Source organism: Bufo gargarizans, chromosome 7, assembly GCF_014858855.1.
Source record: "Bufo gargarizans isolate SCDJY-AF-19 chromosome 7, ASM1485885v1, whole genome shotgun sequence".
NCBI classification, from domain to species: Eukaryota; Metazoa; Chordata; class Amphibia; order Anura; family Bufonidae; genus Bufo; species Bufo gargarizans.
Genome location: NC_058086.1, coordinates 61,070,203 through 61,082,528, shown reverse-complemented (window position 1 = coordinate 61,082,528; position 12,326 = coordinate 61,070,203). Strand labels below are relative to the sequence as shown.

The following is a 12,326-nucleotide window of genomic DNA, read 5'->3' as shown; positions in this document are numbered from 1 at the left end:
ACTTCGATGTAGGGACACTAGGACGTCCTAGGCCCTCATATAAGGGTACGGCTACACGTTCAGGTTTTATGTTACAGTTTTTGAAGCCAAACCCAGGAGTGGTTTTGAAAAATCTGGATAGATGATCCATATCTGATCAGTGGAGGTCCGACACCCAGGACCCATGCAGATCAGCTGTTTGAGAAGGCACCGGTGCTTCCAGTAGAGCCACGGCCATCTTTCTGCTCACCAAGCACAGCACCATACATTGTATAGCGGCTGCGCTTGGTATGGGGCTCAGCTGCTCCTAGGCCACGTGACCAATGAACGTGATGTCACAGGTCAAGGGAAAGCTGCAAGAAGGCCACAAAGCTACTGCCTTCTCAAACAGAGGGGTCCTGTGTGTCGGACCCTTACCAATCTTATACCGATCACCTATCCTTTGAATAGGTTATCAGTTAAAAGAATCTTATGATCCACATTGGCATCAATAAAAACTAAACGTGTGGCCTTTTTGCTCTTAGCAACCAAAGCTTAGCTTAAATTTGCTAAACTGCTTTGGGAAAATTAAAGCAGAGCTTTGATTGGCTGCTATGGGTGACATGACCACAGCTTAGCTAAATGAGGCCCATGGATAGATAGACAATCTTAGGGCTCACGCACACGACCGTATGACTGTGGTGCCCGTATTGTGGCCCGCAATACATGGCCACCGGACGTGTGCACTCCGTGATGCAGACCCATTGACTTGCCTATGTTTTGCGGATCGCAGGCACAGAAAGGGAGCACTACGAAGCGGTTCCGTGGGCTTTCAGGTCGATGCCTCCTCAGTGCAAAAAGGTAGAACATGTTCCATCTTCGACTGTATCTTGCAGATTGCGGGCCCATTGGAGTCAATGGTTCCGCACGGCAATACAGAGTGCACATGGCCAGTACGATGGTGTGCAGGAGCCCTTACCCAAATACTAGCTAACATTAAAAACAAGTGTCCAGTGTCAATAGTCATAATTTCTCCAGTCTCACCACTTCATGCATTACATAAGTCTACAAACATACCGAGTTACGTCATCCGTCCCAAACTCCCAGATTTATACCTCCCTAGTTTTAGGTGCAAAACATTCTGTAACAACCAGGGTCTCCACAGATTTACAATGTACAATATGGTTCACAAAATCTGCAATACGGCCTCTTCAACCTGAACCGCAAGGGTGCATTTTGGGGGATCCCTGGCCATAAACAGGCAACGGGCTTAAAGGGGAACACCATCATGTTGACAATGCAGGCAGCGTCTTATAGAGCAGGAGGAGCTGAGCAGATTGAGATATCGTTTTCTGGGAAAAGGTTCAGTACAACTTGTATTTTATTGACTGAAACATCGGCTCTTTCTACAATTTGAAGTCCGGTGGGCGGTCCAACTCTGTGATTGACATATGTGCAATCAGGGAAGTCTGTCATTCACTGATTAGGACCGCCCACTGGACTCCTAAACTCAGAATGACCAGAGGATTGGTAGAATCCTTTCCCCTATAATATATATATCAATCTGCTCAGCTCCTCCGGCTCTGTAACAAGCTGCCTGCAGACTGGACCTTATTTCTAACATGACAGAAGGAAAAGAAAAGTTAGTCAGTGGAAGGCATTCTCCATCCATGATACATGAGAGATCTTCAGTGCTTATTCTAAAATGTCCGTACATCAGTAGCAGTGTGATATTTGTCTGTCCAAGGTTATCGCATTCATCTACCCACTTTGGGATAAAAATACAGCAGAGCGGCCATTTGAATCCTCACACTGTGACCTCCTGGTGTATGGTGACAATGTCCTCATAAGTGAACGGTAGAATTTTACAACCAAAAATATACACAAATATACATGTCTGTAAACTTCAAAATGCAAAAAAACTGGCTAAAACTATTTATGGGGTGTGGTCCAGGGGTGTGTGAAATGTACTGACCTAGCGACAGGGTAGTTGTCCTCAGTCTGCAGCCATTAGTGTTAAGTTTGCCCCAGCGGAAGGCACTTGCAACGTATTGCCAAATGCTTTGCTGGCATTGCCATGCATCAGTCAGGTCTGAAGCTTTCTAGTAAGGAAAGCGTACTCTACTGGTTTGGTCTTTCCTGCATTAGGCCCTGCAGTGTACTTAAAGGGCATCTGTCAGCAGAATTGTCCCTATGACACGGGCTGACCTGTTACATGTGCACTTGGCAGCTGAAGGCATCTGTGTTGGTCCCATGTTCCTGTGTGCCCGCATTGCTGAGAAAAATGATGTTTTAATATATGCAAATGAGCCTCTAGGAGCAACAGGGGCGTTGCCGTTACACCTAGAGGCTCTGCTCTCTCTACAACGGCCGTGTCCTCTGCACTTTGATTGACAGGACCAGGTGTGATGACATTTTCACTGTCAAAGAGGATAGGGCGCGGCAGCTGCAGAGAGAGCAGAGCCTCTAAGTGTAACGGCAACGCCCCCATTACTCCTAGAGGATCATTTGCATATATTAAAACTTCATTTTTCTCAGCGATGAGGGCACACATGAACATGGGACCAACACAGGTGCCTTCAGCTGCCAAGTGCACATGCAACAGGTCAGCCAGTGTCATAGGGACAAATCTGCTGACAGATGCCCTTTACGATTGTGTGCGTGGATATTGGGGTGATATATACAGCTCTGTCTACTACACGTTTATCTGATAGTTACCACTCTTGTCAATGGAAACATAAACACAAATAAAAATATGTCATTTTTTGTCTTTTTCTTTTATACATATAAAAAGATCTTCTACATATTATTAATTTCCATTTGGTATGTTACATGTCAATCTTCTGTACAGAACACAATGCAGTCACTCTGTATGTACAATGCGCCGTGACGGGAATCCATCCACAGTCGTAAAGGCGTAGTTAGGCATCACTCTTCCATGGACTCTCGCTAGTCATTTGGTTTAGCAGCAATTGGAGAGATGGCACAGAGTTCCTGACGGGAGACTAGCAACTGCTGTTCTTGAACTCTCCGTTTTCGGTTATGGATAGCTTGGTCGGGTTGGTTGGAGAGATCCCGTTCCGCACTTGCGAGCTATAGCGCTCCTTCACTTGCGTTAGTGCGCTCATCAGGCGGGTGTTGGCTGCATCCAGCGACATAATCCTCTTCTCCTGAAATAGACCAGACACGTTATAAGAAGTTGCAGCTTATGGTCATTGGAGGAACGCACTGACCAGACCTAACTACTTTCTTCTATGCAAAATGGAACCTTCATCAGGCGCCAAAAACACAGTTGTCATGCTGACGGTCTCCATATTGTTGGAAAGTCTTGGTAGTTCTACAAATCTGATACAATTTACTAAGGGAAAGATGTCAGCAATTCATTTCCAATAGATGTCACTCACTATATTCGGTTTTGTTCCCATTAATTCCCTCCGCTGTGCTAGCTTTCTCACTTTACACCATAGCCATCCAATCAAAATGTATAGCAACCCGGTAACCCATAGGTGCACAGAGCATCTGTGCCTAATATTTACTAGAATTCTGAACCACAGGAGAAAGGCTATTGTAACATTTTCCTTTAGTAAAGTATGGCAGAAGACTCACTGACTGATTATGGCTAACTGGAGATCGTACAATGTGCATAGTAACTTTAAGGGTACGTTCACATTTGTGGCATGCCTGACCCGGTCCAAATTCTGGCTGTTGAAAAGACAAAAAACTTTGCATGCAACTGTTCTTGTCTGGCCGAAATTTGCCATTTATGCCCGAAGGTGGCTGGATCACCTCTGGACCACATTATAGTCACTGAGGATTCAGCGGTAAACCGTAGAATCTAGCAATGCCGGATCCGGCGACTGCTCTTTCTCAGAACAGCCTACTGCAGATGTAAATGTACCCAAAGCAAGGTGTTCAATTTGTGCGATCTCCAGCGATCAGCTGTAACCTGTGAGGCAGCTAGTGTTTAATTAACCTGCAGTGACACCGCTGGAGAAATGTGGTATTACACAGTCTCTGCCAAAAATTCAGTGGGTACGCTGGCTGCCTATTTCATGGACATGATGGGTCCTCCAAAGTGGAAGGCTCTGCTGTCTTTCATTTTGGCCGAGGGTCCTGGTCATGCTACCCCAATGTATCGCCCCCCCATAGATCTGTAAAGCCTTATCAGGAGCAATTATAACAATGACATACGGCACATTTCACTATTTATAAGGGTAAAGTGACATTATTGTAACCCCATCCACCTAGTTAAGCTCACTTATATTACCAGAAAATAATTATGATATGTATTGGAAAAAGAGGTGTGCATGGAATGTTTCATTTTGCAGAGAAGAAAAGATGGCAGTTGCTGTGAATGGACGCATTCATTGAGGGGGTCTACAAGGAGGACATTGAACCTAACAGAAGACAGTGTAACGGATGGCTTGTTTTCGCCAGCAGCAGAGGAGACACAGCAACACAGGAGTGAAGCAGCCAAAAGCTGGAACTGAAAGGTTGTTCTGAGCGCGGGTGATGGGAAGGGAGTGAAGGTTTGCTCAAAATAAATCAGAATAAAACAAAAACATAAGACCAAAAATGCACTGCTCCAACCCCATTCCAGCTCAGAGGGTATGGGAGAGGAAATAGAAGGGGAGGTGGGGGTTATAAGCCTGTAACATTCCATCCTTACACCTCAACTAATATATCGCATATTCAGACTCCATCATAGGCCATCATTTTACTGCGTAGAAAAGTTTAGCTTTAAAAGAGACTGTCAGCATAATCAACCCTATTGAACCAAACAGACTGCTTGGTAAGGTTGATCATGCTGATTGAAACAATACTTTTCTTTTGCCTGTATGTTAAACAGGTTTAGAGATATCTGCATTTTTATTCAAATGCAAATGAGCACATTGGAGCACCAAGTGGCAGGGCTGAATCAGTGGAGCACTGCTTTTGTAACACCCCTATGTTCTGCACACTCCATTCTCCCCTTGATTGACAGGGCTAGACAGCATGCTGTAGCAAAGCTTGGACCTATAGCCTTACCATTTTGAGAATAGAGGTTTTCTATGCTTAGAAAGCTAATACATAATACAGTTTTTTCCACAGACACAATATATGTTTATAAAGAAACCAGTAATATGTATTAGCTTTCTAAGTATAAAAAAAACACTCCTCTGAACATGATAAGGCTGAGTTAATATTACCGTTTAGGTTTCCGGTCTTCTTCCAAAGAAAAAAATTGATCTGTTATTTTGATTATAAGTTATGCTCAGTTCTCACAAAAAATAACTGATCCATCTTTTTTTTTTGAGCATCAGTTATGATCAGTTTGCATCACTTCTGTCACAGATCAGTTATTTTTCACGCAGGACTTTTTCTCGCATCAAAAATAACTGATCTCTGACGGAAGTGACACAAACTAATCACATCATCATAACTGATGCTCAAAATAACAGATCCTTTTTTTTTTTTCCTGTTCTTCTGACAGATCAGAAGAACGGAAAGCTAAATGGTGATGTGAACTCAGCCTTATATCTCGCTCACACGTCAGTGTTTTGGTCAGAAATTTACATAAGTGATTGTGAGCCAAAACCAGGTGTAGCTCTAAACACAGATCTTTCCCATTATTTCTTATGTTTGTGGAGGCTCCAATCCTGGTTTTGGCTGACAATCACTGATAGAAATCACTGTGATCAGTGGTAAGCATTGCATGTAGATGTACCTGGTTCAAATCCCAGAAGAGACTTCTAGTTTTTCTTTCTTCAGTTAAAAAGGCTATAGCCTTACTATATTGAGAATGGAGGTTTTCCATACTTAGAGCACTAATACATATTACTGGTCTCTTTATAATCACATATTGTGCCTGTGAATAAACCAGCAATATGTATTAGCTTTCTAAGCATAGAAAACCTCTATTCTCAATATAGTAAATCTTTATTACAAGTTAAATGAGGGAGAGAAAAAATAATAATGAAATAAACCTAAAAGTCACTCCTGGGATTTGAACCTGTGACATCTACACGCAAGGCTGAACGCTCACCTCCAGGTTATAGCCTTATGATATCGAGAACAGTAGTTTTCTAAGCTAATGCATATTACTGGTATCTTCATAATCATATATTGTAACTGTGAATAAACTAGTAATCTGTAGTAGCTTTCTAAGCATAGAAAACCTATAGTCTCAACTTGGTAAGTGTATATGATATGTACATGTAAGGACACAGCTCTGCCCTCAGCATGCTGATGTCTATCCCTGTCAATGAAGGGAAGGGTGGAATGTGCAGAGCACAGGGGTGTTACAAAAGCAGTGCTCCAAGGATTTGACCCCGTCCCCTGGTAATCCAACATGCTCATTTGCATATGAACAACAACACTGCTTAACATACAGACAAATGAACGGTATCGTTTAATAGGGTTGATCAAGCTGACAGAGGCTCTTTAAATATAGCACCAGGATTAATATTGCTATTAATATTCTATGCAAATACAACTATAACTTAATGTGAGATATAGGACTGAATTATACATCTAAATCCATAGGGAGATATTTATTAAGCCAGTCTTTATCTCATGCTGGTGTCAGGGGTCCCACAATTAAGAGGCTTGCGCCTCCTAATAATTGTGGTGCAGGTCCGTGCACCAGAACTGAAATCTACCTCAGCAAGGGAGCTGGTGTAGAGGTCAGGCATCATCTATGCTTGTTTTCTGGTGTACATTACAGTAAATGTGCCAGGCTGGCTATGCCCAGCGCTACAGCACCCTGCTCACTGTTTGGAACAGTGGCGCAAACTCCAAAAAAAAAAGTCACAACATTTTGCACCCAACTTTGTGACTTTTTTGATGCCAGTTTTCTGGCTTACAGAGTTTGATGGTGGTCCTACACAGAATATAAAAAGGTGTCTTTGCTATGGGCACAAGAAACAACCTCTCTAGTTTATGGTGCACATTACATTATATGTTCTATTCCTTCACAGTCAAGTTGCTGTGATAAGGGCCCCTGTACAGTCCTGACAGCTCCTAAGGTCGCATCTTCAATCTCATTCATGTCCCTGGTAACACAACATGCCAACAGGTTTCACGCTATCTGATTGTAGTACATTAGCATGGTGGTGATGGTGTTATTCTAGTATATTAGTATATCTTGCATGAGAAGTAAGTAACATGGAAAGACTGCTTGGAGAAGATCGATGTAACTCTCCTGACTTGTCTGTTTTAGCAAATACTTGTATTCCCATAATATAACAATTCTAGGACATCTTCTGTAATAACTTTTCATTGCACCGTTCCGCTGTTATTCCTCCTAAATATTGGCAACTGGGTGTTACCATTCTCCTTATCAAAATGGTGTGCCCCTACACAGTCTGACGAGTCAGCGCTGATTGGACAGTGTGAGGCTGAATGGGGACTCAACTCCAACTGGTAACACCCAATTGTCAAATTATTCTTACTTTTTCAGGAGGAATAAGAGGAGAAAGGCATAATAAGTTCTAAGTAAAGACGCTGCAGAATGATTCATTCATAAAGAATACAATAGTTACTAATACAGAGATGACAGGTCCTCTTTAAACTTTAAGTAAAACAGCCAACCCCCCAAAAAAAGACCACTGTGTAAACAAGGTAAGAACAATGGCAGAAATTTACCAAGACCAGCGCTTCATACGTACTGGTATTGTACGAATGACTCTCTGCACTACTCTATATAGAAATGAAGTATACTAATGTCACCCCATGTGATGAGGGCTTGCTGTTCACCTCCCGGGGCAGTGCTGTGACTGATGCACAAGCCCCTGACGTGGCTGCCTGCACTACTATCCTATATATGAGTGCACCTAATGAATGGCTTGGAACAAGCACTGCCGGGACTGGAAAGGGATGTGTGAGGGACGTCTTCTGTATACATTTATCATATGTACAGTACAGACCAAAAGTTTGGACACACCTTCTCATGCAAAGAGTTTTCTTTATTTTCATGACTATGAAAAATGTAGATTCACACTGAAGGCATCAAAACTATGAATTAACACATGTGGAATTATGTACATAACAAAAAAGTGTGAAACAACTGAAAATATGTCATATTCTAGGTTCTTCAAAGTAGCCACCTTTTGCTTTGATTACTGCTTTCCACACTCTTGGCATTCTCTTGATGAGCTTCAAGAGGTAGTCACCTGAAATGGTCTTCCAACAGTCTTGAAGGAGTTCCCAGAGAGGCTTAGCACTTGTTGGCCCTTTTGTCTTCACTCTGCGGTCCAGCTCACCCCAAACCATCTCGATTGAGTTCAGGTCCGGGGACTGTGGAGGCCAGGTCATCTGGCGCAGCACCCCATCACTCTCCTTCATGGTCAAATAGCCCTTACACAGCCTGGAGGTGTGTTTGGGGTGATTGTCCTGTTGAAAAATAAATGATGGTCCAACTAAACGCAAACCGGATGGAATAGCATGCCGCTGCAAGATGCTGTGGTAGCCATGCTGGTTCAGTATGCCTTCAATTTTGAATATATCCCCAACAGTGTCACCAGCAAAGCACCCCCACACCATCACACCTCCTCCTCCATGCTTCACGGTGGGAACCAGGCATGTAGACTCCATCCGTTCACCTTTTCTGCGTCGCACAAAGACACGGTGGTTGGAACCAAAGATCTCAAATTTGGACTCATCAGACCAAAGCACAGATTTCCACTGGTCTAATGTCCATTCATTGTGTTCTTTAGCCCAAACAAGTCTCTTCTGCTTGTTGCCTGTCCTTAGCATTGGTTTCCTAGCAGATATTCTACCATGAAGGCCTGATTTACACAGTCTCCTCTTAACAGTTGTTCTAGAGATGTGTCTGCTGCTAGAACTCTGTGTGGCATTGACCTGGTCTCTAATCTGAGCTGCTGTTAACCTGCGATTTCTGAGGCTGGTGACTCGGATGAACTTCTCCTCCGCAGCAGAGGTGACTCTTGGTCTTCCTTTCCTGGGGCGGTCCGCATGTGAGCCAGTTTCTTTGTAGCGCTTGATGGTTTTTGTGACTGCACTTGAGGACACTTTCAAAGTTTTCCCAATTTTTCGGACTGACTGACCTTAAAGTAATGATGGCCACTCGTTTTTCTTTACTTGGCTGCTTTTTTCTTGCCATAATACAAATTTTAACAGTCTATTCAGTAGGACTATCAGCTGTGTATCCACCTGACTTCTCCACAACGCAACTGATGGTCCCAACCCCATTTATAAGGCAAGAAATCCCACTTATTAAACCTGACAGGGCACACCTGTGAAGTGAAGACCATTTCAGGTGACTACCTCTTGAAGCTCATCAAGAGAATGCCAAGAGTGTGCAAAGCAGTAATCAAAGCAAAAGGTGGCTACTTTGAAGAACCTAGAATATGACATATTTTCAGTTGTTTCACACTTTTTTGTTATGTATATAATTCCACATGTGTTAATTCATAGTTTTGATGCCTTCAGTGTGAATCTACAATTTTCATAGTCATAAAAATAAAGAAAACTCTTTGAATGAGAAGGTGTGTCCAAACTTTTGGTCTGTACTGTATATCATGAGCTGAGGATTTCAGGGTGAGGGTTACCCGAGCCTTCACTCTCACCAGTGACCCTGCAGAGACAAGGAGCTGGAATGTGTAGGAGGTCAGGCACAGGCCATGTCTGGGGACACTGCTTAGCTATTATGCGCGCTGGTTTTACTTGCCTGTTTGCGTTACACTCCCATTAATGACCTGTAATTTAACACAGTTGTGATGAGACTAACATGAGAGAGAAAGTCAGTGGTTATTTTTTTCTTAGTGAGGAAGGAGAGTGAAATCTCCGCACTGGAAGCTTTGCCGACGCCATGTAAAGACACAAGACGGATGAAGTGCGGTTCACACATGACACGGACAGTGACGGGACCCTTACTTTTTACACCAGCTCGATCTTGCGGACACATTACAGTCAAGCGCTTACACGAAAAGGCTGAACACATCGCAAAATAAAATATTACATTCGCAAAAAGGGGCTAAGAATTCTCACCCCCCCCCCCAACATTTCTGCCAGAAATATTCAGCTGACCTAAAAACTGAAGGTATCGCATTGCAAAGGAGGATTAGGTGAACTTCGGCTTTCCAGCTGTCGGTGGATTTAAACGTCTAAGCAGCTGCGCTGGTTACCTAACTGTGCTGCTCTCCGCACGTGTCTGCTCTCTTTCCCGTCACATCTCTGTCACCAAGAGACATTTTACCTCCGTTGCACTAAAAGTAAAAAAACTTCTCTCAAAAGGAGCAATCTGGGTGAAAATGAAGAGGTTGGGAAAGTTATTTTCCCCATGGCTGCTATTCCTGGCACTGTCATTCAGCAGTTATGGCACCTGTCAAGGCAGAAGGGCTGTCAATATGGCTGCATGCAAATTGTAGCAGCGCCTCCGTTCTCTCTATTGACAGAACGTAGGTTCCTGATGAAGGCAAGAGCGGATAGTGGGCGTGCACCGGAAATTTGGATTTCATCCTGCTGCGCAGCGCTCCCCGACCATAAGGACATTAGTGTCTTCAAGTCTGATGAATAAATTGGCTGAAAAGAGCACACATAATGGTAGTTTCAGCCACGTCCACTACACGGGATCAGATGAATATATGGCGTGTGTGGGGGGCCTCCCAACTCTTTCCCAACAGATGATATTGGGGTGAAAGAAGCATTGGGCATGATGAATTTTAAAGCCTGAGAAAATAAGAGGTGTCTGCCAACGGCTTACACCCCTCTGCCCAATGAGAACACAAGCAACTTCGGCAGAGCCAAGTGTGCACCTTTATGGGGGAGTTGGGAAGAAAAGCTGTGGCCAGAACGGTAGTGAAGCGAATGGGAGCAGTGCAGCGGTAATCAGCTTCGTCCACTACACAATGGCCAAAACAGCTATGTAGTTTCCGCAGCCAAAACTGCTTCGAAACAGCTGACCGCCTGAGGACAAGCCATCAATATAAAAATCCCGGACAACACCTTTAAGACTTTGAAGTGAAGCTCCACATTTTATTAACAGTGGCCATATAATGAGTGGCTGTAAAACCTTTCATCTCTGTAGCAGTCCTTCATTCTTTACGTTTTTAGCTTATTCTTTTATGTTGTGCAACGAAGAAAACAAATTCTCCTAAGGTTGACTGAAAAATGTTAGCAAGCTCCAGGACCTGCCACTAGTGCTATGGTCTGTGTCCAGCAGCAAGGCCAGTGCAAGCGTTAGGTGTTCACTGTTACAGTACATGAACATTGTAGAAGGGGCCGCAAAGAGAGGCTCCCATCTGCATGGTCACCATGTAAGCCTACATTCACCCAGCAGGTGGTGCTGCAGGGGAAAACTGGATTTAAAAGCAAGTCATACGTGAGATAACTGTTGTCCAATAGCCCTCTCTCCCGATCCTCCCATCGATCAAGGGAGAATAGGGCGAGAGGAGAAAGCAGCTTCCAGACACTTATCTCAGGTGGCTTACCTCTCCAAAAACAAAAAGGATGAAGCAGTTGAAATGCAACATGCCGATCCTCATCTTCAAAAATTATCCGTGTGGGGAGTCAGGAGGCCCCATGCACATTAGATGGTGATCTAAATCCCTGAAATTGGCAGGTTTGGCAGACACAGATCAAATATGTATAGTCAGCGAAAAAAGTCTAGATGGGACAACTCATTCATAGGGGTTGTGCAGTGTTAAAATACTGATGACCCATCCTCAGGATAAGTCAACAATATCAGAACAGCTACCCCTTGAAGCTGATCAGTGGGTGTTCCGAAAGTTGGACTTCCCCCGATCTGATATTGATGACCTATCCTGAGGATGGATCCTCAATACTGGAAAGTGGACAACTTGGAGAGCTCCCGACTCTCCCCTGACAGATGAAGTCGGAGGAGAGAAGATTTGGGGAAATTAATATTTTCATCTGATCCTTTTGTTCTCCCTGGAGATAAGCCACCACTAGTGGTGTCTGGCAGTGGCTTTCTCCCCTCTCCACAATAAATACACAGGCAGGTTCTGACGAGCTGAAGGTGTAAGTGTAGTAGGGAGTAAAGAGGGAGTCGGGAGAGGTAGCTCTCAGCCGAATGGACAGCTATTGAATGTAAATGGCCGCCTTAAGCCTCTATAAACAAACTAAAATGGAAAGTTGTGCCCAACAATGGCAGGTAAAGAGCTTCAGCCTCTGGTTTATTTTCTGACCTTTCCATATAAGTGAAATCAGAATAAGAGAATTATGGTGCTTGGTGGGGGGTAACCTCGTACCTGCGCATCAATGATTTTCTGCTTCGCATCGATGACAGCCTGCATCTCTGCATGATCTTTCTTCAGTTCCTCTTCTACAGCGATTAGCCTGGAAGGAAAGAACATGAGTGATGCGAGACAGGTCCGGCATAGACAGATACGGAAAAGTGGGGGCCT

General features: G+C 43.8%; 1 protein-coding gene across 9 annotated transcripts in view; it reads right to left on the bottom strand.

Moving 5' to 3' along the window:
• Window positions 1–2,716: 2,716 nt before the first annotated feature.
• Window positions 2,717–12,326, bottom strand: part of RASAL2 (RAS protein activator like 2) — a 281,186-nt gene continuing 271,576 nt past the window's right edge. For 8 of the 9 annotated variants that reach the window (XM_044300543.1, XM_044300544.1, XM_044300545.1 and 5 more), the window contains 2 exons: window positions 12,171–12,258; window positions 2,717–3,128 (listed from right to left, as the gene is read on the bottom strand). In XM_044300543.1, coding sequence (XP_044156478.1) covers window positions 2,964–3,128; window positions 12,171–12,258 — 253 coding nt within the window. In that variant the 3' untranslated portion in view covers window positions 2,717–2,963. Of the gene's footprint in view, window positions 3,129–9,628; window positions 9,657–12,170; window positions 12,259–12,326 lie in introns of all 9 variants that reach the window. The other variant, XM_044300539.1, reaches the window with a different exon arrangement.